This window comes from Aulonocara sp. 'chitande type north' Nkhata Bay, linkage group LG18 (assembly GCF_057382095.1).
Source record: "Aulonocara sp. 'chitande type north' Nkhata Bay isolate Kocher_YH1m ecotype deep benthic linkage group LG18, A_spYH_male_GT1.1, whole genome shotgun sequence".
Classification (NCBI taxonomy): domain Eukaryota; kingdom Metazoa; phylum Chordata; class Actinopteri; order Cichliformes; family Cichlidae; genus Aulonocara; species Aulonocara sp. 'chitande type north' Nkhata Bay.
In genome coordinates this window covers 27,177,890-27,202,043 of record NC_141361.1, presented here as the reverse complement: position 1 = coordinate 27,202,043, position 24,154 = coordinate 27,177,890, and the positions used below count along the sequence as shown (strand labels likewise).

Below are 24,154 nucleotides of genomic sequence, written 5' to 3'. Positions count from 1 at the left end.
TACTGAGTAACTTTACATGCCCAGCTGTCCATATTTAATCTTTTTAAATCATATTTAATCAAGTCTATAAACTTGATCGGATCTTCAGATAGAAAATATAAATATTTTTAAATATATTTCTAAATATTTTTCTCCAGGTCATATCAGTGTACCTGTAATATGCTGGACTTTGCATAATTTATAATGCTCCACATAATTTATGATGCTCTGGTACATATTTATGTACTCAGCCCAACTGTGCGCGTTCTTATTTCTGTCAGTGCGCATTCAGCTGGCATCATGTTCACTGTTAGTGCATCTCTGCAAAAACAGAGCAACAGTTCATCAATACCGTTGGGCATAGTTTTTACCTGAAACTGTTTGTTTACCTTATTTACCTTATGCAGGTGTATTTGGATTGTTTTTTTCTTTTTCTTTTTCCTGGTCTGGGAAAATCTGCTGTGCAATTGTTCAGAGAGCTCTCTAATCCAGCCTTTGATCTGAGTTGTGCAGTGAAGCCTAATAGGATCGTAGTATTAACCCCGATGACAATACCACCAGCTGTCGCAGAGCCCCCTGTTGGTCACCAGCTGAAATGTGCCTGTGGGGGAAGGGTAAGGAGGGTGGAGGGGTTGACTGACAGAGAAAGAGACAGAAACAGATTGACAGGGATCGGGAGAGAGGATCTGTGTGATGCTCAAAGTGAAGTAACAGAGGAAGAAGCTCAGAGGAGAAAAACTCCTGAAGTGCTTTATTTTTGGACGACTACCTCTTCAATTTTACTTTGAATCCTCCTCCATTAGCTAAATGACTTTTCTTCGTGCGTAATCTTCGACTTTTTTTTATTTTTTTCCTTAAAAGCATACTTTTTCACTTATCAATCTCTACATTTATTCCCTTTTTTCCCCTCCCACCTGCTGCGGCCACACCCTGATATTTTTCCAGTGCTGTGGCAGCTGTTGGCTCTCTGATTTCTTGATATGGCTAAATAAGAGGTGGAAGGGTGGGGGGCTTGCCGGTGGTTTTCTTTGAGGGTTGAGAAGTTGAAGAGGGAACCAGGAGAAGAGGAGGAGGATGGCGGTGGCCCTGGAAGAAGTTTGGGGGCGAGTGAAAAATGTCTGCAAGCAGAACGGACTGCTCATTCTGTCTGTGCTGGCCGTGGTCATCGGCTGCCTGTTGGGCTTCTTCCTCAGAGGCAAGCAGCTCTCCGAGCAGGTCAGTTAGTCCTAGTCCCCCTACTCCCACCCCCAGCACCCAATATAAATGCGCTACCCTGCTGGCCACCTTCTGTCTTATCTCCCCCCTCATTGTCAGCCCCTGGATCCTTCTTATGTGATAAAATCAGATCCTCACTCCCCAGTATCAGCCTCTTTAACTCCACTCCATGTCATAACCACCAGCATTTACATAAACATGCGAAAAGAAAAACAGTGACAGCGTTCTACTGAGAAACAATTAGACTCTTGGGCTTGGCCATATCTACTGCGCACCTAACCCCAACCCTAAACCAGACTTAAGCCACAAATTAAATAATTAGTCATGCAGATTCCTGTTCCCAAATGCATACAAACCAATCAACTACACATTCGTTGTCATTCTGTCACTTTCATTAAATATACTTTCACCAATTCTGCCCACTGAAGTCAGAGCTGCACTGTAATGAATACTAAAGTATGTCTCAGATGTCTCAGTACAGACGAATCCAACTCCAGTGGCTTATGCGAGGTTTTGCTCTCAAGCTGCAATTGCAAAAGAGAGGCCAAAATACGACATGAAAAGGCCTCAGAGGTGACAGTATATTTTTTAAAAAAAAACTCAGTCAAAGTGGTTTGATTGCTCCTAGAAAAACATCAAAGGTCAGACTCATTCACGATCCAATCTATAAGCTATATCAGGGACACTAAAATAGCAAAGGACTTTCCAAAGATGAGGGAATTGTATTTCTCCCTGTTTAAAATGTGAAACAGGGCTTTTCAGATCGTCTATGGCCTGTGTGAATCCATAGAAAAGGGATTGCTGGTGGGGAGATTAGTTGTCAGTCGCTCGCAGAAAAACGAAATCACATCAAGGCATGCCATTTGTTTTTACTTATATAGGTCACACAAGACTGAATGGGAAGAGATCTTCAATAGTCGGAATTCAGGAGATGCTAAGAGGCTGCTGAGAAAGCATGTCTAAACTAAATGTAACTGAAAAATGACTTTGATGTGCTTGAAACAGAATTTTAAAAAAAAATGTGAGTTGTTTGAAAATGAATGATGAGGACGTAGATGTGTGTGTGTGTGTGCTGTTGGATATATGATGAAATATGTTGACACTGTGGGCATTTGAACATCCGCCTGCTGTCAGAGTCAGCCGTACGACATCACGGTGCTTTTGTTTTGATCCATGTGGTGCAAAAAAAACCAAAGCTGTGCTTTGATGACAGCATCAGTCATCTGTTTTATATTTAGCACACAAAGCTTGAAAAGGTCCATACGTAGAATACCTTACTCTAGAATGGGCCACTCTTATTTGGCAATAGCCCACAGCAGGCACTCAGAATCCAAAGCAGTGCTAAGGTTTATGGCACATGTCCACCAGCAGGCGATCCAGTGAACTAAAGTGTTCAGGTTATTGTGTAAAACAAATAATATGAAATAAAATAAATAAATAAACCTTTACCAAATACAGTGAAGCAACAGAAGAAATGACATTTACAAAATATCACTGAAAATTAAACAGTAGGAAGATGTATACACTCATTCACACACCCACATGTATCACATGTGAGTGTGTGAATGTGTGTGTGAATGCGTGGGTGACTGGATGTGTAAAGCGCTTTGGGGTCCTTAGGGACTAGTAAAGCGCTATATAAATACAGGCCATTTACCATTTACCATGTAAGGAAATGTATTAATGGTGCAGATTAAAGGTTTGAGTGGTATTGCCGTTTAAAATGTAATTTTAATTAGAAGTTGTGGCTCACAGAAATGTCAAAAATAAATTACAACATGTCACAAAAACAGCTCTGTGCACACTGTAAGAGCACTCAAAGGCTGATTGTTTCCCAGATGGTCTGTAACCCTGCACCTCTGTGAGCACAGAGAATATTTAACATGCACTAATTGCACACGTTGTAGAAAGCTACTGTTGCAGAGCGATTCAGCTGCCCAGCTGCAATTTAGAAACACAATAGTTTGCCATAAAACAATCAACATCAAGACAAGGCTTTGACAAAAGCTTTGATGCAAGTGTTGATCATCGGGCTTCGTGGCTTAATCTTTGGGTTTGCATACAAACAAGCATATACGTATGCCAGCCCGTGGCTTCAGCGTGTGTGTCCGCAAGTACCACATGTCTAACAAAGAGTTTGCTCTGCTTTCAGCAGATGCCAGGACTCAGTGGCAGCTGTGTTTGTCCCTGACACGCAATAAAAAGTCTCACACACATGCACATAAACGTGCGTGCGTGTACATACTGCGTCCGCCCACACTGTTACACACACACGCGCACACGCATGGCCATTTAGCTGTAAAAGCTCTCCCACTTAAAAACAGAAGCAAAAAGCTTCTATTGCTCCATCATCTCATGCACAGATGTGATGTACTTACATTTCATTTGTTCCAACTCTTCACCTCCGTTTTGCCACATGCCCCCCCCCCCCCCTCCCCCACCTCCCATCTGTTTGACCTGCTGATTAGGTAATCAGCTAAGTGCAATGTTTTTTGTGGGAGCTCTTCTGTAAATGCTGTTGATCGCAGTGATATCAACCAAAACAATGTTTCTGACATATCTGACTAATAAGTGATAGATTAACTGTAGGTATGAAAAGTCATCGCTGACATATTTATGTTAACATCAATGTACCCCTTTTTTCCAACAGATTTTCTAGTTGTCACATAAGATTTTTTTTAGGTTTCCACCTGTGTAGTTGAAACTAGTACAATATTAGTGTGAAAAACACCTGATGAGCTCCTGGTTTCTTTGCAGAGCTGCAACTTGACTTTTAAAAACACTTTTTTTTTGTATTTATTCTAACATGTTATTATACAGTAATCTTACTTTGAACACTGTGAAGTATTTGAACACCTGCTTTAGGGGATTCAGACACTTCAAATCTATCTAGTCTATTCAGACTGTTGATGCTTTTTGTCACTGCTTCAAAGTTTCTTGACATTTGCTTTTAAAGACTTTGTCACAGTGTGTGGAAGCAGATTGTGTGGAACGTGAATAATGGACCCAAACGCAGACACAATGGAACGTGGAACGTAGCTTGAATTTTTAAAAAAAAGAAAAGGTTTAATAAGGCTGATAAAAAAAAAGGTGCAAACAAAGGCCAAGGCAAACTGATGCAAAACTAAACATTAAACTAAACTGGGTGAACTAAAATACAACATGAAGAACCCTGACATGGATATGAACAAACCTGGACATGTATACATGAGACCTGGAAACATGGTGTGAAGGGGAAGTGGGAACACATGGGGAAACAGCTGATTAGAATGACAGGGAAGTGAAAGTAAACACAATGAATATGGGACACCAGACCTCTTCAAAATAAAACAGGAAACATAATGAGACTCAGGAATGAGACTTAAACACAGGGGTGAAGACACAAGGAGAATCTAAGAAACATTGAACTATAACGGCAACCTAGGCATAACGGAAATGACCCTGGATCGTGACTGATTCTTTTTTCTTTTCTTATACGTATTCTTTTTTTTTTTTTTTTTTTGTGTGTCCCGTTTGGATCTTTAGCCATCAGAATTGTTGTCTTAAGGCCAAGAAAGATGCCAAGCGGATTTATTTTACCAAGTGGATCATCATGGCCTTGCCATATTGGTCCATTTGATTGACCTTTATTATAATTATGAATTTATTTTATTTTCAGTTCCTACAAACGGGACAGACATGACTGGGGGATAGGACAGGGAGAAAGAATGAAAGAAAGAGAGGGAGAGAAAGAAAACCAAAGGGGAGAAGAGACGGTGAGAAGGGGGGAAGAAAGAAAAAAAAAACAAACAAACACCTGGGTCACCTGTATGGAGAAAAAAAACAGAAGAGAAAGCAAACAACAAAGAGCAACATAATAAAAAAAACGGCACCATCACAATAAACTAGCTAGCAGTAGATATCAGTAGATACTAAGTAATAAACGATATTGTGCAGCACACAAGATAGACAGCGCACAATGTGCTTTGAGGCAGCAGCCAAGAAAGCTGTAGTCCGCGTCTGTGAATACCCGTGTGTACACCTGTGTGCATACCTGTGTGGATCAGCGCGCTTGTATTCCAAAGGTTTCTCCATGTAATGATCTGCTAGGGAGTGTGGGGAGCCACAGCCCCGTCCTCCAGGGTATGAAGCAGGTATGGAGGAGATCAAAACTCCAGACATCCAGAGGCCCCCAGAACACAAGAGACCAAGGAAGACCAACAGAGGGGCAGCCGCGCCACTGTCTCAGTAAGAGCTGAGGAGAGTCCCAGATGAGGGCTCACTCAGCAGCCGCGGAGCAGAAGCCAGGGGGAGTTGCAGTGACGCGCCCGTGAGCTCCGCCGGCAGCCAGCTGTGCCTGAGTGACCGAGCCCCAGGCCGAGAGGCCGGGGGCACCCCACCTCCGAAGTGGCCCGAGCGAGCCCCAGGCTCCAGGCCCTGATAAGCGGCCGCCAAGGAGTGAGCCGGTGTGTACCCGGACGCCCACCCCCAGACACAAAGAACCACCAACGCACCGACACCTGAGGGAGTCCGCCACTGGCAGGGGAAGTGGTGGTGGGTGGAGATAGGCCTCCAAACCTTGGAGGGCCTGAGATGTCCCCAGAGAGGTGGCGTCTGATACCCAACCTGACATATAGGCACAGACATACAGGCACACACAGACACAAACATCCATTCCCACCCTCATGCTCTCATATGCACTTACTCCACAGTCAACCAACATGGAGACAGACATAAAGAGACGCTGTACACACGATCACACTCCCCAAGCATACTCTACGAACCGGGTCTAGGTACCCTTGCCCCTGGAGGGGGAACTGCACCCAGACCCAGGTGGTGTTACCCTTTTCCCTGCGGTGGGGAGAGGCAGACCGCCCCGACTCCGCAGCAGCAGGGAGGCCCCACACTCCAGACCGCAGTCGGACGGCCAACTCCTCCTAGCCCCCCCGCTCCAGCAGGCCGCAGAGAACTTCTCTTATACGTATTCTTACATTTTTACACAACAAGTGGCTTTGATGAAAACTTGTGTTTGTTTTTGATAGCTGAGGATAAACCATAGGTGAGGGTAGGGACGTAGATCAGTTATGGTCACGAGCTGTGGGTAGTGACCGAAAGAACGAGATTGCGAATACAAGCGGCAGAAATGAGCTTCCTCCAAAGGGTGGCTGGACTCTCCCTTAGAGATAGGGCCAGAAGTTCGGCCATTCGGGAGGTGCTCAGAGTAGAGCCGCTGCTCTGTCACATCGAAAGGAATCAGTTGAGGTGATTCGGGCATCTGATAAGGATGCCTCCTGGGCACCTCCTGGGTAAGGTGTTCTGGGCATGTTCCACAGGGAGGAGGCCCCGGGGCAGACCCAGGACACGCTGGAGAGATTATATCCTTCGGCTGGCCTGGAAACGCCTTGGTGTTCCCCCGGAAAAGATGGAGGAGGTGGCTGGGGAGAGGGAGGTCTGGGCTTCTCTGCTTGGGCTGCTGCCCCCGTGACCCGGCCCCGGATAAGCGGAAGAAGATGGATGGATGGATGGATGGGTGGATGGAAAATAAAGGGATGAAAATTCTAACTCAACCTACGTCACTCAAAATTTTAGTTGAAAATAATGGAAAAATTCTTTGAATGTGGGATTACGTCAAATTATGATTCAGTGTGATTGGTTCAGTGCTTTTTAGCCGTACTATGAATAGAGCTCTAAAATAGTACATGTTTAACGCCGTCCTTGTCCTTGCTTTTCAGCCATTGTGTTTTGAGCCAGTGTAGAATTTTTTTTAGCCAGAAAAATCAGAAAGATGGCAACACATGCACAAAAGACACACTGAGGCCTGTTCAGTTATTGAACGCAAAATGATGTTACTGATATTGATGTTGGATCTTGAAAACAACTTTAGCTTTTGGTTGAAAAAAAAAAGCAACAGATAACATGTAATCTGAAAGTGACTGAATATAGTGTTAAAACTAAAAGGTCCATACCAAGTGACCTAAGAGGTTTGCAAGGCTCGGAGCGTTTCTTCAGATCCAATCGGTTTTGTGTTGAAGTCATCTTTACATGGGAAAGTGTAATCTAAAGGGCAGTTGTATACTAAAAAGGGTCTGTTTGGTAAGTTACAAAAAGAAGGCAATGTCTGATTTAGAGAGGATGTCATTTTACAATTTGTGTTGCAGTAATAATAATGATGTTGACATGGTGTTTGACCTCAGATTTGTTGGCAAAGTAAAAAAAAACAAAAAACAGCTTTTCTCTTCTGCCTGCAGGAGGTCAAGTACTTCCAGTTTCCAGGAGAGCTGCTAATGAGGATGCTGAAGATGTTAATTTTGCCCCTCGTCGTATCGAGGTAAGGGCAACACAGCTCTGCACAATACAAACACATAAACACAACATTTCAGTGACACAAGTACTAAATGCTGAAGTGGATAAAAGAGCTGTTTAATTATCTACACTGATGTTGGCTTTCAGCGCTCCAAGCCAATCGTGATTAAGATAAACATTTTTACGGTACACTGAAGTTTTATATTATACATAATAACAATATTGTGCTGCAGTGATTAGTAAACAAAATATCTGCAGTCCCCATTTCGACATCAGTGTCACTACACTCGTCCCCTACCTCTATATGTACTGAATGATTTTACAGGTTGCACACCGTCAATTATGGTATTGATTATTACTCTGAAAATGGACAGAGTAAGAAATCAGGGTCTCTGTTCCTTTTCTACCATTAAGCTGTTATGTTATGGTGTGTTTACTGTAATCTACAAGAAGAGTTCCTCGTTGTAAAAGAAAAAAGAAATTAAATGCTGCATTATAATATAAAAATACACATCTTTCTATTTTCAAAGACATTTAAAGAGAGTGAAGCAATTTGAGAAAAATGTTTCTGCAAAAAGAAACTTGCAGAAATAGAAAAGCAAGAATTCATATTGCCATTTTCAAAGTAATTTATTGTCTCAGAGTGACACGATGAAAAACACCTCCTGCTGTCACTTGCTGTCTGGTGACAGCAGGAGGTGTGGCTTTTGTCCACAAAGAATCTGCACTGACTGCAAACTTGAAAAAAAAATCTACCTTGAATACTTTTTAAAAAGCAATTTGTCAACCATTCATATGAAAACCCACGAGCAGATACCAGGTATGAAACTGCAAAGCCTGTCCACTCTACCTCCTCGGTTATACATTTATATATACAACACAGAGCGCAGATGCACAAGTCTTCTTTTACAAAGAAAACACACTGTGGGAAATTGCTGTGAAACAAGAAAGAAAAAGGCAATTCTGCATGCTTAATGTAATAAGACGTGTAAGGCCTTGTTTGATGAAATATGTTACCACTGCAAGGCAATGATAAAAGGCATCCACAGATAAGATTTAAAAGAGTCAAATGAAATAGAAGATTAAAATAAAGCACGTTTGAATAAAATGTATTAAACAGGAAAGTTGGCTCTGGCATGCAGTTAGACTGCAATGCAAAATGTGAACGTACTGCAATTATAAATGAATCATGATCATACTCTGATTTAAGTTTAAAATTGTGTTGGTTGAGTTTTATAGCCTACAGGAACCACGCCCCTGCATGGCTTCATGTTGACCGAGGCTGCTGGAAAAAGCACAGCCTGGATCTCTGTTCTCTGATATTTACTGCGCCCATTACATGTTTCAGCATTAAAGATTAAAAAGTAATGTCTATACGCAAGTAAAGCTGTTGCCCTTTTGTAGCTTCAGATCCATTCTTAGTAGAGCACAGCTTGCCAGGTTCTCCAGTTTGATTATTTTAGGCCCAAAGCTCTTAGTTGCCTGCATGAGGTCAGCGATGTACTGAACACACACACACACAAAAAAAAACCTCCCAAAACAAATCATGCGAACGCACCGGTTACATGCAGGCTGCTTTGCGCAATAAGCTACTTACAATCTATGCAACAGCAAAGACTGGATGAGAAGTTAATCCTCCCTCTCTCTGTCTCTCCCTGTCTGTCTCCCTCTCTGTCTCTATCTCTATCTGACAGTGTTTATGTGCCTTTCTTGTGTATTTCTCTCTGTCCATCTTTTTCTCTGCAGTAAAAGCGTGAAGCATTGTGCAGTGATTTGCTATTTATACACAGCCATGATCCATTCCCCCAGATTCCCAGATTCAGAGCAGGGCATCCTCTCAACGCAGGTTTCCTGCCAAGAGCGAAGCACGTGAGGACAAGAGACGTTAACTACACCTAATCTGAAACAGTATCTGCAGGCAGGAGGCCAAATGCAGCCAAGTACAACGCTCTGTTAAAGCACACAGAAACTTGAAAGCTATCAGGGCGACTCTATGATGCTCTGAGCGTGGAGATTCATTTGAGTCTGTAGCACACAGACCCTGATACCTGCCTGGATCTCGATGGGGGCGATACTGGATAATAAAGGTGGAAGGCATGACTTCTTACTGCTACACCTCCTGCCTTCATTTCTTTATAACTCTTTACAGGCATGCATACAGTGCAGTCACGCAAGCAATGTCCTGCTTTTGTCGGATAGCTACACTGGGATGCACAGACTGGCTGCACAGTACAGTAGGGCTTATGTAGGGGTGAATATCCTTCCCAGCCCTATGCCCTGTCTGTCCCCATTTTTCCCCTCCCACTGCCATCTGCACACCAGCCAAAGCGGAAACCAGATTATCCCATGAACGCGTCATGCTGAATCAATGGCAACTGCACTTTGTGCCTCCCTATGATCCCTGTTTATTTAGTTTCACAGGATTGAAATTAAATCTTTGTTTTAATTGTAACAAATACTGAAAATGCGACGTTCATTCGGTTCATTCAGGGCCCGCTTAAAGTGAGCATTTGCATTTTGATGAAGGCCTTTAGAATTGAATTAACTTTGGCACAGATCTGAAGGTCAGAGATGAAAAGCGTTTTGTTTTTTTTCAAAATGTGCAGCATCCACACAACGAGCACTTTACAACCACAAAGTGAGTAAGAAATAATTGGCAGCAAAATGAGCGTTACAAAACAGATCTGAGTGGGTGTGCCACAGGTTGTTTACACAGCTTTCAGAATTAATTGTTTTTGTAAAACACACACACACACAAAATGAATTGGATAGAAATCCAGCTGTTTGTATGGGAGTTTAATGTAGCTCTCACTCTCTTAGACTGAAATCTCCGGGTGTGTTTTCTTAACGATAGTATCTGTTTTTGAGAATTGCTGTGATTTTTATTTTGCCCCACGATACGACACGCGATTAATTGCTCTTTGTGTGGCTCAATAAAATTGGCAATGCCTGATTTTTATTTTGCCCCACGGTACGACACGCGATTAATTGCTCTTTGTGTGGCTCAATAAAATTGGCAATGCCTGCCTGATTTCAGCTCTCATACCCGAGGCAGGTGGTCAGCTACGGCGCACTTAGGTCAGACAGTTCCCTGTGAATATTTCCCAGACAGAGACTATAAATAACTTACACGTCATAAGTGAATGACATATAAAGGACATGCACTCGACTATAGCACCAAATTCAAGTCCTTGCACCTTTTCCCTTCGTTGCTAGAGTGATTTAGTGTGTTGCATTTGGATGATTAACCGTCAAGCTACAGAAATCATGTTGCAGTTGTGCAGAGCTGTGTTCTTCTCTTTAGCTTGACTGTTTTGTTTTGCTGGCTGTCAGAATGCAAATCATTCCTTTATATTTCATCAAGTGCTTTTTTTTATTGTGGTATTTAGGAAATTTTTCTAATTAGCTGCAAATATGCGTTTAACCTCGCTGTGCTGAGACAGCTTGATGGTAAAGTGTGTCTCGCCTACTGAGTAAGAGAGAATCTGATGCTGGGCTAGTTAAATATATTTGAATTGAACGCCACTATTATAAAATTTGATTTCAAGGGTAAAAATGAACTTTACAGATCTATTTGGTGACCTGAATGTTTGTGCATTTAATCAACATTATTATAAATAAATAAATAAAAGGGTCAAGACAACATTCGCTTTGTTCTTGGACTCAATTATGGTGTTTAGGGGGTTTTACTAAAGCATCCCTGTGTAAACGGCTAAACAAGACTGAGCTCAAACAGTGCAGCGACCATCGTCTGGCTTAGCTTCTGTTGACAAGAGCGAATATTTTGGGTTTCTGGCAGATGCAGCAACCCAAGACCTGTTCCATACAAAGGTCATTGTTTGCAAATGCAGATAAGTTAAAATAAAATAACAAAAGTCTATCATTAGATTGTAGCCTGAGATTTTTAGTCTGCATTTCAGCAAGTGCCTTCCATGTTTTGTTTCCAGACTACAAATGAAAACCAGAAATCGTCTGGCACCCAAAGTCCCGCCTAAAGACTGTTTACAGAGGTTAAATCCTAACTCTATACTGCCAGCTACCCATTTTACTAAAAGAGACCAACATCACAACATTCATTTTTATAGGATTCATTTTGCCATTGTCTGGTGTGCTTCAGTCTTGGCCCTGATCCCTGAACCCTGAAGGGGAGATAAATAGACCTACAGCTAAAATCCCAACCGCATGCTGTATAGTGATGTTAGTTTGCTGGGGAGGTCACACAGTGCACTTTGAGGTTTATAGAAAATTGGTTTTCTTAATCTCAGCATACAGTACAAAGAGTCAGATACCACAGCAATGTCTGGCAGCGCTATGCACACTTTTCTTCCTGACTAACCCTGATGCCCATACAGCAATCCACCAGCAACTAAAAAAATATGAATTTGTTAATAAGTCATTTATTAATACATAATTCTACTGAGTAGCAATCAAAACAGCGTTCTTAAGCTTCTCCATGACTCCTTTTGCTCCAAAAGACACAGGCTTGTATTAACTTTCATAAAGTGGGCAAACGTTGCAGCTGTTCCTTAGAAAAATGTCTGGAAATGACTGCGGCGATGATTTCAACAACGTTAGTAGACTAAACTTACTGACCGTCTGATATTCAAGTCATTTCTCAAAAAGGTAAACATGACTTTTTTCTACATGATTTCAGATTGAGCTCATAACCCTCTCTGTCTAGGTGCCTCATTCTATTTTGAAGGCACAGACTGATGATTGATTTAAAAACCCTTTGAATCAAAAGTCTAAAAAGAACCATTTTGATGAGATTAATGTACCTATTAATGATTTCATCTTGTGGCAAGTATGCTCCTGGATAATTCTCGCCATTAGGAGCGACGGAGCCTCTTTTTTACAGTATATTGGCACAAAATTATAATGAATACTCTGAATATATTAAGCATTGAAACTAAACTGAACATTGATGCGATCTCCTGAAACACAGGTCATAGCATCACTGGATTGCCACGGATTCCAAGGAGTATATACTCCATTGCAAGGAGTCTCTGCCTCCTCTGTTTCATCTCGATGTGGGATTACTGTAAAGCTGTAGCTCAACGAAGGTAGAACAGGGAGGAGTGTAAGCCCCATATGGTCCAAAAATCTTATGGCAGATCTGCTCTGCATGTGCTTGAACCATCATGGTCAAGGCAGCTACACATGGCAGGCTGTAATCCTACCTTGGCGCAGATTTCAGAGAGAAGGACAAAGATCTCTCAAAGATTTCCTAGCTTAAGATTTAATGACCATCTTTGTGTATATGTGACATAAATTCATTATAATTATCTCTTGCGACTCCAGTAATGTCTAGGATACAGCATTAGATCTTAGGCTGCCAACCTATGTACAGTATATGCTGTCCTGAGGAACATCTATGGGATACCAGGATGAGTAAAGGCAGTTATTCCCATTAGAGCACAGAGATGGAGCGGTGGTTAGCATTAGCTTGGTTCACAGAAAGAAGCTCCTGGGTTTGAATCCACCAGCTGGCCAGGGCTTTTATGTGTGCACTTTTCATGAATTCTCTCTGGATACTAAATACCAGCTTCCTCTCAAATTCTAAGCTTTCCATAGATATGAATGTGAGCCTAAAAAGCTGTCTGTCTGTGTTAGCCCTGCGATAGACTGATAGCCTGTCCAAGGTGTATCCTGCCTTTGGCCCTGTGGCAGCTGGGATAGACTCCAGCATTTACTGCTATAATCAGGGGTTAACATGGACTACAATGATCTGGAATGGCGCTGCAGGACCCTCAACAAATGAGTGCTTAAATCTCATTTGTTAATCTGATTGGCAGATTAGGGTAATGGTCAATACTGAGTTAGTTAATTTCTCACGTGCAGTCTGTCACTGCTTCCAGCTGATGATAAGGAGACGCTTGTTCAGTGATAAGAAAATGATGGCATCCAACGCCTTCTTTACATCAGCAAGGCATCCTTTTTCCTGCTCATTACTATAATGCATTCATGGTGCAAGTTGCAAGATTGCATTCACAGATACACTGAAGCAACATTTCCTAAGTAGAAGGTCATCTCAAAACACCTTAACAAATATCAGCAAACACAAAGTGCTTATGTGCTGTTTTTCATATGTTGTAACTTGGTAGCTAAATGCAGATTTGCTAAATTTCCCAGGGAGAGAAAAAAAAGGTTAATGTGTGACACTTTCAGAGTTGGGGAGAGATACTGTAGAACATCTAAATAATACTAAATTGTTGTTATTCAAATGTTGCATGAAAATACTGTAAAAGACCATTTGGTTCAGTTTAGCGCAGGGTAAATAGCATTGTGGTAACATTTATAGTAATGCTACGGTGGCTCAGAAAGGTCAAACACACTGTAGCTTAGAAAAACACCAGAAAAATGGTCCAAAATCACAAAAAAAAACCCTGAATAAATCTCACAAAACACAACACAAGTGTGTTTGGGGATAGCATAATGTGTGAGCAGCTGCAGAAGTGACAAATAACAGTAGGTTGCTGATAGCAAACATGTGTCTAGAGTATTTTATGATTCATATGATTAAAACATTTAATACCTGCATCTTTTTCTCCCTCACCATACTGGTGAAGCCTCCACTGTCACGGTTCTGGGTCGGTTCGACCCAGCATTTTGAGTTCTCTTGTTTTGGTTTATTTTTGAATGATCGTTTTGTTCACTGGTGCTTTGTTGATCATTATTATTATTTATCTATTGTTTCTGTGATTCTGGTTTTGGTTTTTGCTCTCAGGTTTTGTGTTCTCATGTTTGCTGTGGGTTTTGATCTGTGTCTAGTCTGCGTCTTTGTGTAGTGATTTCTTGTTTCCTGTTTTATTGTGAAGGTCTGCGTCTCATGTGAGTGTGTTCAGTTTTACCTCCCTTGTCTCATCTCGTTAATTACTCCTAGCTGTGTCCCCCACCTGTGTGTAATCTCCCGGTGTTTCTCTGAGTGTATTTAAGTCGTGTCTTCTGTCATAGTCGCTGGCCCGTCTGCGTATCCACCGTGTTTCATCTGTATGTTCTCCCTGCTGTCCATCGTCACTTACCTCTGCTCATCCTCCTTCATGTTCATGTCCTGGTTTGTGTTCAGTAGTTTAGTTGTTCTCAGTTTAGATAGTCTTCAGTCCCGTTTGCCGTTTCTCTGTTTGCATTTTGTGTCCAATAAACCACCTTCTCACCTTCACGAGTGCCTGCGACTGGATCCTCCTTTGTTATCTCCACACGGCTCATCTCACTCGCCGTGACATCCGCTTCTTTTAAACATGTCTCAGTGCAGTCCTTCGCATGTCCTTCGCATTGAAACAGCTTTTCCGTCACAATCCTTTCTTTGTGTTTTGTGAGGTTTTTCACTACTTCTATTGTATTTTATTCAACTTCCATTGTGTTTTGCGAGCTTTTTCAGCATTTCTTTTTTATTTCATCTTGTTTTCTTAAGTCGCAGTGCATCTGCCCTCTCAGGATTACCGTGTAATTCACAATGCAAGCTGTGCTGTTTGTGGTCAACGTGAAGCTACATGACGGCTAGAAGATTTCAATGTAAATTTAAGCTGATGATGTTGATTAAATTCATTCATCAAACTTTAACTTTTATTGTAGCTTCATACATACAAATCCACAAAGGCCTGGTGTATATATACATATATATATATTCAGTTTAAACTGTTGTCTGCGATTATCCTGAAGATTAATGTTTTGACATGTTGCCAGTGCAATGCAGTGTGACATTCTACTTATGACATTTTGATTTTTCTGCTGGGGGTCATCTAATCCCTGAGCAGCTCAGGGCAAGCCCTTTAGTTATCATTTCTGCAGCTGCATTTGTTATCTGATGTACCAGTGGGTGCAAGGTTTATTCCCACGAGCGATGCTCCGTTCTGTGATTGCAATTCCAGTCGCATCACAATGTTCAGTTCAAGGAGAAAAAAAACAGAAAAGGGTAAACCACTGAGTTGTTTTTTTTTTTCTTTAATAGACAGAAAGAAATAGTGGGTGGAATAACCTGCCCATCAGTGCAGTATGTATGTGATAAGAATTAATATCACGGTGGTTGGTGAATTATAAAGCGTTATAACTCATAACATTCAGTTTTTTTCTTTTTTAGTTAAAATGCCAGATTTACCTTTGAGTGTCAAATCTTTTGAGATTTGTAAGTACAAGATGTAAGCAGAGCTGAGTGCACACGGGGTCAAACTGTCCAATGACAAAACAGGGTTTTCCTGGAAAGCCTTTAGAAGAGCAAAGGTCTAGACTGCCCTTGTGGAAAAGGAACTGGCAAAGGTTTTAGAGAGTACAGATTCTTACCTTTGCACTTTTTATTGGTCTTTTAAGAAAACATCTGCATATAGAAGCTTTTACTTTTTTGCTTTTTACTATTCCTCCCCACACTTTTAAACAAATATCTGTACTTTCTACTCTCTACTTCTATAGCATTTATACTCTTTCAGCATTCAGCAAACACACAAACTGTCTGTGTCCAGTTTGTCTCACAGTGTGTTACTAGCTAAAGGTCCAGCTGCTGTATTTCACAAGGTGAGATAAGTTCACTCAGAGATGGAGAAAGATGTAGAAAGGCAGGCGTGTTGGATTTGTATAGGATGTGTTTTTATAAAACAGACTAAGCTATGCTAACTTTGTGTTATTCAAACGTGGCATGAAAATACTGGGTAGTTTAGTGCAGGATAAACATTTTAGTTTGCAGTATTGTGGTGAATTGACAGTAAAGCTGTGTTGGACTGATACACAGTGTCTGTGGTGCTCATGGTCAGAGTTAGACGGCATCAAGTGTAGCAGAGATGAAGCCGCATTTAAGCAGATGATACTTAGATTAATTAACCGAATGGCAACTTTATATCAGTTTTATGCTGCCCAGTGTAAAGATAATATAAACAGTATTGTGTCAGTGTCGGGGATGGACGTCAGCCAGGATAGCTCGTGAAACTGCTGACAACTTGGAGTCAGCTGTAGAAATCCAGAGCAGCAGGTCAGCTGATCACATCAAGTACAGAAGGGGAATTTACTGAAGCTCACATTAGAAATTACTGTGAGTCGTGTTTCTTTTCCCTGTGCTGAGACACTACACAGATCTCAGGGTTCGCTCACCTGCACTGTAACCCCTGACGTTACTCATTTCACTGTTTAGGTGTTTAGGCAAAGTCAGCCTCTAACAAGTAGGCGACAGAGAATCGTTACTTTTTTTATTCCCTTTCACTGCAGGTGTCTTTCATGACAGATTTAAACTAATTCATTAGAATTATTTTTTAGATAATAGCCAGTTTTAGTAATAACTTCGATATTTGTATCAAGGTAAAAGAGACTTTGTTAAAACAAATCACGTGATAAAATTATTGACATTTATACTCAGCTGCATTTTGAATAAGAAAGGTTAAAAAATGTTTTATTACCAGTTAATTGTTGTAGTGGTTTTCCAAAAAAACACAGAAATGCAGACAAAAACAGAGTTTGTACAATTCTAAGTTTTAAAGTCAGTATTTGAAATGACCATCTTTACTCTGCAACACATATTGAACTCTCTTAGGCAAGCTTTCTTTTAATTTCTTGAAGAAGTCTTCAGGAATAGTTCTCCAAACTTCTTGAAGGACATTCAAAGATCTTTGGATGTCGGCTGCCTTTTGTTCTCTGTCGAGATGCTTCAGTAATGTTCAGGGTCTGGCCTCTGGGGAGGCCAACCTTTCATTGACTGGTTTTCTATCCAGGTGTGTCTTAACTGTACTGGCAGTGCGTATGGCATTGTTGTCATGCTTAAGAATGAAGCCACTGTCAATCAAATGGTAAAATCTGTCTGTACATTTCTGCTTTTATAATTACATCAGTGATGTCAAGATCTCCTACACCACAGGCCTGAATGATTGGTCAGTGTTAGTGGCTGAAGTAACAAAAAAAAGTTCTCTGAAAATGATCAGGTATGAAGACTGAACTGAAGAGGGGCAAATTAGCCAATGACCAAAGAAAATCTTTGAGAGGTATCGAGAAAGCCAGCTCAAAACCATAAAAAATGACAAGCAAGTCTGAAAAATATAAAGAAATGAGCTGTCCAAGATGTACCCAACCTGTTGCCCTATGATTGACAAGTTGGGTTCTAATCCCTGTAGATGCATAGATGGATCGGTGCGAGGGATCTGCAATTCTGGGCTACTTATAAGCAAAATGAAACATTACATTAAAGGTTTCCTCACAGAGAGACTGTGCTTTCACTTTTAGTAACAAACCAGTTTCCAGCATTCCTGGTTGAGTCTAATTGTGAAGCATTTTTGCTACGCAGAAAAAAGTTGTAGATATTTAACCAGTTTAGAGACTACCAACACACCACCGTGACTTTGTAACCAGTAGTAATTTAACAGTGTTAGAATTTGCTATTATCCTGTACTTACACGTGTGGTTCTTTAACCATTCAGTTACATTTTCATTTTAACATCTCAACAAAGGTGAGTGATCTATGCAGATGAATTGACTGTCTGAACTTTAGTCCTCAGTAAATGTTTCATATACTCCGAACTGGAAAAGCATAATTTTTCCATTTAGGAAGCCAAGATTGTGCTATAGTTACCATAGTTACAGCAAAATCAAGTGAAGACGTGACTTTATTTATCATTCAAGCGCATCAGCGTTTTTGCAGCTGTGAAATTATGATTTGGCTTCAGTGGAAAAAATTGATCCTTCGCTTAATTTGAGCATTTAATAATAAAGTTCTGCAGCGTTTTAATGCAAGTTTCAATCAAATGCTTTCTCCCATCCCAAGAATTGATTATGTTATCACAAACACACACACACACACACACACACACACAGAAAGACGCAAGTTTCCATTCATGTGACCAGACTGGCTTTTCAAAGCACAATAGTCCCCAGTGTGAAACCTGCAGGAGATGGAGACTCTCTAGTTTGCATTTGATAAATGATGGAAGGAGGCATGACAGTATGAGTTTCAGCACAGGCAGCGAGTGCACAGAAAAACTCAGCACATCCACCCAAACACTTGCCAAGTCGAACCAGATTACACAGGATGGGGAGAAAATCTTGTCTCCCCAGCTAAAGATCTCTCCACCGCTGTTTCTCTGCTTTCACGAGCATCACCCTCCACATCCTCCCACACTTCCCAAAAATATGTCATTTGCATTTATTTTTCACTTTTTTTTTAACTCACCGAGAAGCCAATTATGTGAATCTCCCTCATTCACTCCTTTTTTTTGTATATACGACGAGCGTCACCATCTTTGTACAGTGAAAACAAATATCTGAAAAGACGCTGTATTCAGAGCTGCCCATACAAATGCAAATTAACATCGACTGTTTCGAATGTTTGTAAGAACAACTTTTCATCCCCTTCACTGGCATAGAGGGATGAGTGCAAAGCTACACGGCTGAATTCACGTATCTTAAGGTAGAAGAAGCCGCGTCTTGTTTAAGACTGCAGAGGCTTACACGGAGAGCTTCTCAAAATTGAAACAGGCTGATTGAGATTGGTTAAGTGCTGCATTCATTTCAAAGCTGCACACCTAGTTAAAGCTCTGCTTGCTTTCATATCCACATAAAGCATGTTATTAAGGTGAATGCTGAATTTGAAGCTTGCCAGAATATTTCCTCTGGCGTTTCACAAATTTGGAGCCTGTTGAACCACCAGCGGTTTATTTTCACTTTAAGACCCAGCATACTCATTCATATGTTTGGGAACTTTTATTCTAATAGTCAAGAGTTTTAAAGTTAAATCTAGCATCAGTAAAGCAAGAAAATAATAAATAGTTGTATTTTGGATTGTGTAGTAGAGGGCCACTTGTTTGCAGGGTGGTTACAGCAAGGATCTACATTACACGAGTTGGCTGAACATTTGCAGCTGCATGTAGCTGATCACTACTGATTTTCTTCTTCTGCAGGAAAACTAAAAATTCAGCTTCAAAATGTTCACTCTGACACTGAGCAGAAGCATCTCTTCAGCCACAATCTCTTCAACTCCCTCTTGGTTTCTAACTCTATCTTGTCTCTTTCCGCCTTTGTGTGTCTCCACTTGCTCTCAGTTTGATGTCCGGTCTGGCTGCTCTGGATGCCAAGTGCTCCAGCCGCTTGGGAATAATGACCATTTCATACTACCTGTGGACCACCTTTGTTGCTGTGGTAGTTGGTATTCTCATGGTTTACATCATTCACCCGGGTGGAGCTGCACAGAAGGAGGATTCTGAGGACAGCAAGAAGCCAATGACCAGCTCTGCTGATGCTCTGCTGGACCTCATTCGGTAAGAGACCACTAATTATTTCCGTTATGCTCAGAGCGCTGCAAGTGTAGCGCCAAAAAATGCATAGACTATGTTAAAGAGAGTTGCCTAAGTGCTTGTTTTTATGTAGTCCCATGGAAGAAGGATGAAGGGAGTAAAAACTTGGCTGTATTTTGCTTTCTTTGGATTAAAGTAAGTTTGTGTATTTAGTGTCAATAGTTCAAAAGCGAGGCTTCAGAGAAATCTGAGTCATTAGATGAACAAGATGTTGGGAAAGACTTTTGTTTAACTCATTAAAATTCAGCCTGTTGTTGCTTTTTTAACCAACATGGAAATCTTGTATTTAAAAATGAATAAAGCTTAAAAAATGCTTATGTACAATTTCATATCAACAAAGTCATGGAAAATAATCTTAAGAAAAACAATCTAGCAGAAAGAAAAAAAATCCATGGAGAAGATCGACTTTATTCCAGAGCGAATCTAATTCACATGCCGTATTGCTAATGTGCGCATTTTGGCTTTTGCGGATTTGCAAATGAAACAAACGTGTGTAGGTTATAGTGCGAATGAAAAGCAGATTTGCTCTGCGTGCTCATGGAGGCAGAAGTCAAGGAGGTGCTTGAGGTCGGAGTGTAAAGCCTGGAACCTTATGTGCCAGTGGGTTATTGTGCTAAGCTAATTAGTGCTGCTGAAGGGCTGGGTTGTTGTGCTAGAGATAGACCTGAAACATGACAGAGACTCGCGGCAGGTCAGTAGACTAAAAGAAGAGCGGCTGAGGTGTGGACCTGTGCACAAGGATATCTGATATTTGTGGTTTTTTAACCTAAATGCACAGAATGGGAGGCAAACAAAAACATGGAAATTATGAATTATGAACAAATTTTGGTTTTTTGGAAAAAAAAATAATAATGAACTTTTAAAAAAATATCAGGAATAAAATAGAGTTGGAAGACTCACTTCCAGTCACACTATCAATAAGAGGGAGTAATAAACTGGCCAAGCCTATGAAATCCATCTATGACCTGATCATGTGCAGTGGTGAAGCTTTGTTGTTCACAGATTCTGTGTGTGTGTGTGTGTGTGTGTGTGTGTGTTTGAGGGGGGGTTACAGAGCACAGCTGTGCTTTGGATTTATCCCGCAAAGCTTCTTTACAGCCTTCATCTATCATGCAGGCCTGCTGTATCACTCGACTGTCAGTGCTCGTGTGTGAATGTGTTGGATAAGCATCTATAATGAGCATGTTATGTAAGAATATGTGCATTCTTGGATTTATTAGGGGAACCCTGGGGTCAGAGTGTTTCATTAGCCAGCTTTGCTCTGATTGGATATCCCGCTGGTCCGATCTGTGCAGGATACTCACCGCAGTCTTGTGACTCACTCTGCAATGTTTCTGGAAATCTTTGCCATATGGTTTTTAACGTCACTCTTCTTAATGTACACGTACCCAGATGCAGTGTGGCTTTTAATCTCACTGCATCTTAAATGTGATGGTTGATTTCTGATTGTGGTTTAAATTCTGTGTCACTGTGGGATTTACCAGCAGCACTAATACAACGCAGACCTTGGACAGTAGTCTCTTTGCACAGAATACTACACAGGCAGTATCTGCACGTAAACAAAGGGCACCTCATAACTCTTTTGTATTTATTAGACCACTCACTCGTCATTCATTGTGCATTTAGTGATCCCAGCAGCTCTTGACTTTATAACAAATACTTTATAAGTTATTAGTCATGTTTGTGTAGTATCTGGGATTTCCTTCCTACATATCGTGGAACAGCAATGATGTGCTGTGAGGAACCTGACTTTGTCTTCTGTCCTAAAGACACTGTGGCTCAGTGGCTTGGTCACATTTTAGGTAAACCTGTTCAACTGCATCTTAACATAAATATATAATCAGCATATTAAATGGCAGAAATTCCATGCATTTAGGCATGTAAACTATTCAGTTCAGTTCAATTCAGTTTTATTTATACAGTGCCAGATCACAAGAATAGTTGCCTCAAGGCGCTTTATATTGTAAGGTAAAGACCCTACAATAATACAAAGAAAACAAAGAAAATCCCAACAACTGTATGACCCCCCCTATGAGCAAGCACTGTGGGGACAGCGGGAAAGAAAAACTTCCTTTTAACAGGAAAAACTTCCTTTTAACAGGACCATCTTTTGCACCGTAGTCTTTGTCCAACTTTAATAAAAATCATCTGCTCATTACTTAATTTTTTGTTACAGATAATTCATAAACTAAAGCATATTTAGCTTTTTATATAACTTCTATTTAAATAAAAAAGAATACCTTTTAAATACCTGACCCTCCTCTTCTGTCAGGATATAGTGCTACTAGACACCTGTCGCTGTGCTGTCTCAGCTCTTAAATCAGTGGTCGAAACTGAATTACAGAAAAAAACTTATTTAAAAAACACCAAACTTTGACAATTAAATTACAGTGATCACGATGCAGGTCTGCTCACTTACTTTATATTAATCTGTGGTCTGCATGAACGTGGGGCCAATCCACATCCCAGCTTACACTGTGTAAGGATACAGTGACTCATTTGCTATTTATTACATGACAAAAACAGAGAGAGGACTAGTCATATTAGTCATACTTAGAGTTTATGATGCTCTATCAATAACTCATCCTGGAAATATATAGTCATTAACCAACGTATCTCATTTTATCTTTGATCCTTTGAATGAGTTTGTCGGACAACCTTTCATCAGAATCAGAATCAGAATACTTTATTGATCCCTGGGGGAAATTATTTTTTGTTACAGTGCTCCATTTTAAACCAACATTAAGACAAGACAGACAATACGCTAACTAAGAATAGTACAATATATACATATATATACATACATACATACATAAGTCACTTATAAATAAATAGTTGGAAAAGAAACATGTGTAGCTGTAGCAGCAAACAGTGTGTTAAGTGGATGCGTTGTACAGGGAGATGGCCACAGGCAGGAATGATTTCCTGTGTCGTTCAGTGGTGCTTTTCGGTAATCTCAGTCTCTCACTGAACGAGCTCCTGTGACTGACCAACATGTCATTGAGTGGGTGGGAGGTGTTATCCAACATTGTCTTTATCTTGGACAGCATCCGCCTCTCCGACACCACCTTGAGGGAGTCCAGCTCAATCCCCACAACATTGCTGGCCTTACGGATCAGTTTATTAAGTCTGTTGGCATCTGCGAGCCTCAGCCTGCTCCCCCAGCATGCAACAGCATAGAGGATCGCACTGGCCACAACAGACTCATAGAAAATCCTCAGCATTTTCTGGCAGATGTTGAAGGACCTCAGTCGCCTCAAAAAATAGAGACGACTCTGGCCCTTCCTGTAAAGTGCTGTGGTGTTTTTAGCCCAGTCCAGTTTATTGTCAATGTGTACTCCAAGGTATTTATAGTCCTCCACAATGTCAACACTGACCCCCTGGATTGAAACAGGGGTCAAGTGTTTCCTGGTCTTCCTGAAGTCCACGATCAGTTCCTTGGTCTTTGCCACGTTGAGCTGCAGATGATTCTGCTCACACCATGTGACAAAGGAGTCGACCACAGCCCGGTACTCTGTCTCATCATCCCTGCTGATGCATCCAACCACCGCAGAGTCATCAGAAAACTTCTGAAGATGGCAGGTCTCTGTGCAGTGGCTGAAGTCTGTGGTGTAGAGGGTGAAGAGGAAGGGGGAGAGGACAGTCCCCTGTGGTGCCCCTGTGTTGCTAATCACCTTGTCAGACACACACTGTGGGAGACGTACATATTGTGGTCTTCCTGTCAGGTAATCAACAATCCAGGACACCAGAGAAGCATCCACCTGCATCGCTGCTAGCTTATCACCCAGGAGGGTCGGCCTGATGGTGTTGAAAGCACTGGAAAAGTCAAAAAACATGACCCTCACAGTGCTCGCCGGCTGGTCCAGATGGGTGTAGACACGATTGAGCAGGTAGATGATGGCGTCCTCTGTTCCGAGACGAGGCTGATAAGCGAACTGAAGGGGATCCAGATGTGGTCTTACTATGGGTCGCAGCTGGTCCAGGATGAGCCTTTCCAGGGTCTTCATGATGTGGGAGGTCAGTGCCACGGGCCTGTAATCCTGGGGGCCACTGGGACGAGGCGTCTTTGGTACAGGGACGAGGCATGATGTCTTCCACATCACCGGGACCCTCTGCAGACTCAGACTCAGCATAAACAGTTTATGAAAGACTCCACACAGCTGGGGGGCACAGGTCTTGAGGACAAGGGGACTCACTCCGTCTGGTCCAGCAGACTTGCCTGAGTGAAGTCTCCTCATTTGCATCTCAACCTGGTATTGAGTGAAGGTGATGGGTGGGGGAGGGGTGTCAGGAATCTCACAGGAGGCAACATGTGAAGAGAGAGGCTGGCACAGTGGTGTGGCTCTGGATTCCAGGCTGACTGCAGGTGAGGTTGTGGGGGTGGGAGCAGACACTGTGGTGTCGAATCTATTGAAAAACAG

The 24,154-nt window shown here is 41.5% G+C and overlaps 1 protein-coding gene across 1 annotated transcript in view; it reads left to right on the top strand.

Annotated features, from left to right (window-relative positions):
* The first annotated feature begins 622 nt into the window (after positions 1-622).
* Positions 623-24,154, top strand: part of slc1a7a (solute carrier family 1 member 7a) — a 46,540-nt gene continuing 23,008 nt past the window's right edge. Inside the window, exons 1-3 of the mRNA XM_086270507.1 lie at positions 623-1,194; positions 7,422-7,501; positions 19,482-19,697. Coding sequence (XP_086126633.1) covers positions 1,054-1,194; positions 7,422-7,501; positions 19,482-19,697 — 437 coding nt within the window. The 5' untranslated portion in view covers positions 623-1,053. The remainder of the gene's footprint in view (positions 1,195-7,421; positions 7,502-19,481; positions 19,698-24,154) is intronic.